Here is a 4,022-nt window from a genome sequence, read left to right on the forward strand (position 1 = left end):
AAAAAAAAAAAAAAAAAAAAAAAAAAAAAAAAAAAAAGCATACCTGCAACCGTGAACACTGCAGAATTTTCCTTCGAGGTGGGGTCGGGAGAACTGAGGCCTGCTTCCTGATGGATTCCAGTCGTTTCTGCAGGGGGGTGGCACCTATGAAATAATCTCTAAGACCTGAGGCTGCACTTTGTCTGGGCGTCGATTCTGGTGCATCATAACGATCCATAGTCTACATTAAAAAAAAAAATTCTATTTTTTAAGTGTGTTTTTTCTTATTCTAAAACAAAACAAAACTCTAAGCACTAAAAACTTAACTCACGCTAACAATTTTACAGAACCCTCTTTCATTATAGGGGAATTCCTTCTTTCCTTCCCTCCTGTTGCTTTTCCACCAAATTCTGTATTTCTCGTTGGCCACAGCCCAGTTTTAGGTACCTCAGAGTGTGTTTAAAATTAAAATTCAGATCTGGGCTGCAGCTGTCCTGGGGGAGCATGTTTGCTGCTGGAGGTCCCATCTCCAGGCAAAACACTCTCTCGGCTTGGAGCATCATGAGCCATTTCCTGAAGGTGTCACAAAGCTGCTGGCCACGGTGTCCATCACAGCCATGGGGAGCCTGCTCCCCAGCTTCCCACACTTCTCCTTTCTCTGTAAACAGCTCCACGCTGGCAGGCTACACCTGGTGAACGGCCTCCACGCTCAGACCTTTGGGATGAGGGCCCTGCTCGCATCTGTGATGCGCTGCCTCCGCACCGCACCGCACCACTGACATCTGCAACAAGCGGGCTCCACATCACACTCTGCACCATCCTTGCCTTGCGGCACTTCCTCTCTGAGATGCTTGTACTGGGAACTGCAGCTCCTCTGACTGGTGACCTGGCACCCCTGGTCGGGGCAGGTTTCTCCATCCTCGGCATGGGAGTCGTGCTCCAGTAACTAGAAGTAGAACCAGTATCCACACAGCACAGGAGTTGAGGCCAGCATTAGAGTCTCCACGACCATCATCTTCCACCTCTATCTTCTTCCTTCATCTCTTTTCTCTTTGGCTCCATTCTTTGCCCCTTTATCCACTAATTTTTGTTGTTGTTATTTTGTATTTTTTTTAAGTTTTTTTGAGACAGGCTCTTGCTATGCAGTCCAGGCAGGCCTTGAACTCATGGCAACCCTCCTGCCTCAGCTTCTTGAGTGCTGGGATTACAGGCATGCACCACTTCACCTGTAATTTTTTCCTTTTATTTCCATTCATTGATTCCATTCGTTGATTTGTGGCAGCGTTCTCCTGGCAGGCCTGAATCACCCAGGGTGGTGGGTGTTGGTCTAGGTCAGGGACCAGTACAGGGTAACAGTGATCTCAGCTACTAATTCCCTCTCATGCTTCAGAGCCTTCCTAGCTTCATCCAGATTCCCAAACTCCACATTTGTGCAGCCTTTGGATAGACAGGGATGCATCCTCTCAATAGACACAGTAAGCATTTAAATTTTCCCATAGGTGTAAAACACCGTGATATGATCCTTGGCCACATTCCTGGTGAGCCTCCCAGTGTGCTCTCTGGTGGGCCTACAATGAGGACTTTTTTCCTTTCCTGAGGAGGTTGAAGTAGCACCTCTTGTCATGTCTGTACCAAGAAGCAATGAGAAGGCCAGAGGAGCTGTGGGAGGAGCTGGAATTTCCCAGTGGCCCACGCTGGAAGGGAGCAGCAGCTGCAAGCCTGTTGGGAAGCTGGAGCCCCAATTGTAAATTAAGCTGGCCAACGCCTGCTGCTGCTGCTAACCCTGGAAGTGCTGCACCTCTTCTGAAGTCTTTCTTACCCCACTGCTTAGTGACTCCTTTATTTTTAAAGCAAACCTTGGACCTATCAGAGCAGCCTTTGTGTTTGGTAGAAAGATTCAAAGATTATTTTGACTCTTGGTGAGCTTTTCTTTTGTTTAAAGAAGCAATGATGAGCCAGGCATGGTGGTGCACACTTGTAATCCCAGCACTCAGGAGGCTGAGGCAGGAGGATCATTGTGAGTTTGAGTCCAGCCTGGGCTACAAAGTGAGCTCAAGGCCAGCCTGGACTACATAGTGAGACCCTGTCTCAAAAAAAAAGACCAAAAATAAATAAATAAATAAAGAAGCAATGATGGCCTTGCTTATCTGAACTGTCACTTCTATCCTGCTTCTGAAAAAAGATCCCTATCTGATTGCAGTGTAAGACAAATGCCAGCATCTTCCTGCCACTAGCTTCTTCTGTTCTTCTCAGCCACATTTAAATAGCAGCTAGTCTATAGCATTCTAGCTTTAAAAACATTACTGAAAAGGAAATTTTAATCAGTCCCATTTACACAGACTGCTTCCTCCAAGTTTATATGGGACAATAATTGCTAACATTTACTGAGCAATTATCATGTTCCAGGTACTCTTCTACCCAATAACAAATATCGTCAGTCCTCAATCAACCCATTAGGTGAGTTAGTGCATTCCCCACTTGACAGGAAGACAGAGTAAGTGGTCATCAATTTAGCAGGTTTCATCTCCTTAGGAGAGAAGCTTTCTGGGATCCACAGAGCTACAGCTCCACCCAACTCCTCTTGCACTTACAGCTTGTTCGGAACACACAATTAAAATATAGGCGTGAGCCAGAGTTGGTGGCGCACACCTGTAATCTCAGCACTGGGAGGCTGAGGCAGGAGGCTCACCTAGAGTCTGAGGCCAGCCTGAGCTACACAGACTTCAAGGCTAGCTTAAACTACATACCAAGACTCTGTCTTGAAACAACAAAACAGCCAGGCGTGGCAGCGCATGCCTGTAATGCCAGCACTCGGGAGGCTGAGGCAGGAGGACCGTCGTGAGTTTGAGACCAGCCTGGGCTACAAAGTGAGCTTAAGGCCAGCCTGAACTGCATAGCGACACCCTGTCTCAAAACAAATAAATAAATAAACAAACAAACAAACAACAAAACAACAAGACTTAGTTGTAGCCAGTGCGGTGGCTCACGCCAGTAATCCCAACTCAGGAGGAACTCTGCCAGCTCGAAGCCAGCCTGAGCTCCAGGAGTCAAGGTAGACCTGGACTACACAGCTAGAACCTGTCTCAAAACACCAAAACACAAACAAACAAGATACCCCTACTTGTTTCTGTTTGGGTTAGTCCGTGAAAAAAGGAACCCTACGGTGATTACTTCCTACATTGCCGCCAACACCTGAGTCCAAATGCCCCAATGCCAATGCTCAGCAGAACGTTAACCGCATCCCACACACAAGTACTGTAAAGATAGCTGCCACACAACACGGCAAAATGCAAAGCTTACAGCCAGTCTTGGATCAATACAAAGCATCTTACCAGTACACTGCCGTGGTGACTCTGTCACCCATTCCGGATTCACGAATAACTCTTCAAGTCCGGCTCCAAAACTATGTCTATACTAACATCTCCTGAAAAAAAAAAGGCCACCAAAGCGGCAGCTAAGACAGCGGCCAGAGCAAACCCAGGCCCTCCCCAGCTCCCGCCCGCTCCAGAAGGGAGCTCGCCGGGGACGCAGCGCGCCCGGGGCGGGAGAGCTCCGCTCCCCAGGACGCCCGCGACTTCACCCGCGAAGGGTATTTCCGCTCACCCAGCGCTCCAGCTTCGCGCCCCTCACTCTGGCGGAGCGGGCTTCTGCCTGCGGAGGGGAAAGGGAAAAAGCGCGCCCTGACTACTACAACTGAGCTGTCCTGCGATCAAAATCACAACTGAAATCCCGCGGTTGAGAAACGGCCGCTCGGCCGCCACCGCCCTCCAGTTTAAAACCATTTCCCGACGCGCTCCGCGGCGCGACGCAGGAAGCCTCTTCCAGACGGCCCGCCAAATTCGTGTCTCTGAAGCAACCGAGCTCTCCATTTTAACTGAGGGCAGGACCGAGAGACTTAATCATTATGGACAACATTCCCAATTGCGCGGGTTCCTTTAGGTCTTTCTACCGGTGCGAAGCTGTCCCTCAAATTTCCGCCCGTAGTAAGCATGGAGGCAGCACGTCCCACTTGATTGGTCAAATGCCTCTGGCGCAATCTTAGG

At 49.0% G+C, this 4,022-nt stretch overlaps 1 protein-coding gene across 1 annotated transcript in view; it reads right to left on the reverse strand.

Moving 5' to 3' along the window:
• Cenpl (centromere protein L) overlaps positions 1-3,763 on the reverse strand; it is a 14,131-nt gene extending 10,368 nt beyond the window's left edge. The window contains exons 1-3 of the mRNA XM_005374873.2: positions 3,583-3,763; positions 3,312-3,403; positions 44-220 (exon numbers count right to left, since the gene is read on the reverse strand). Coding sequence (XP_005374930.1) covers positions 44-217 — 174 coding nt within the window. The 5' untranslated portion in view covers positions 218-220; positions 3,312-3,403; positions 3,583-3,763. The remainder of the gene's footprint in view (positions 1-43; positions 221-3,311; positions 3,404-3,582) is intronic.
• Positions 3,764-4,022: the final 259 nt, after the last annotated feature.

This window comes from Chinchilla lanigera, unplaced genomic scaffold, assembly GCF_000276665.1.
Source record: "Chinchilla lanigera isolate Chin_1 unplaced genomic scaffold, ChiLan1.0 scaffold00005, whole genome shotgun sequence".
Lineage (NCBI taxonomy): Eukaryota > Metazoa > Chordata > Mammalia > Rodentia > Chinchillidae > Chinchilla > Chinchilla lanigera.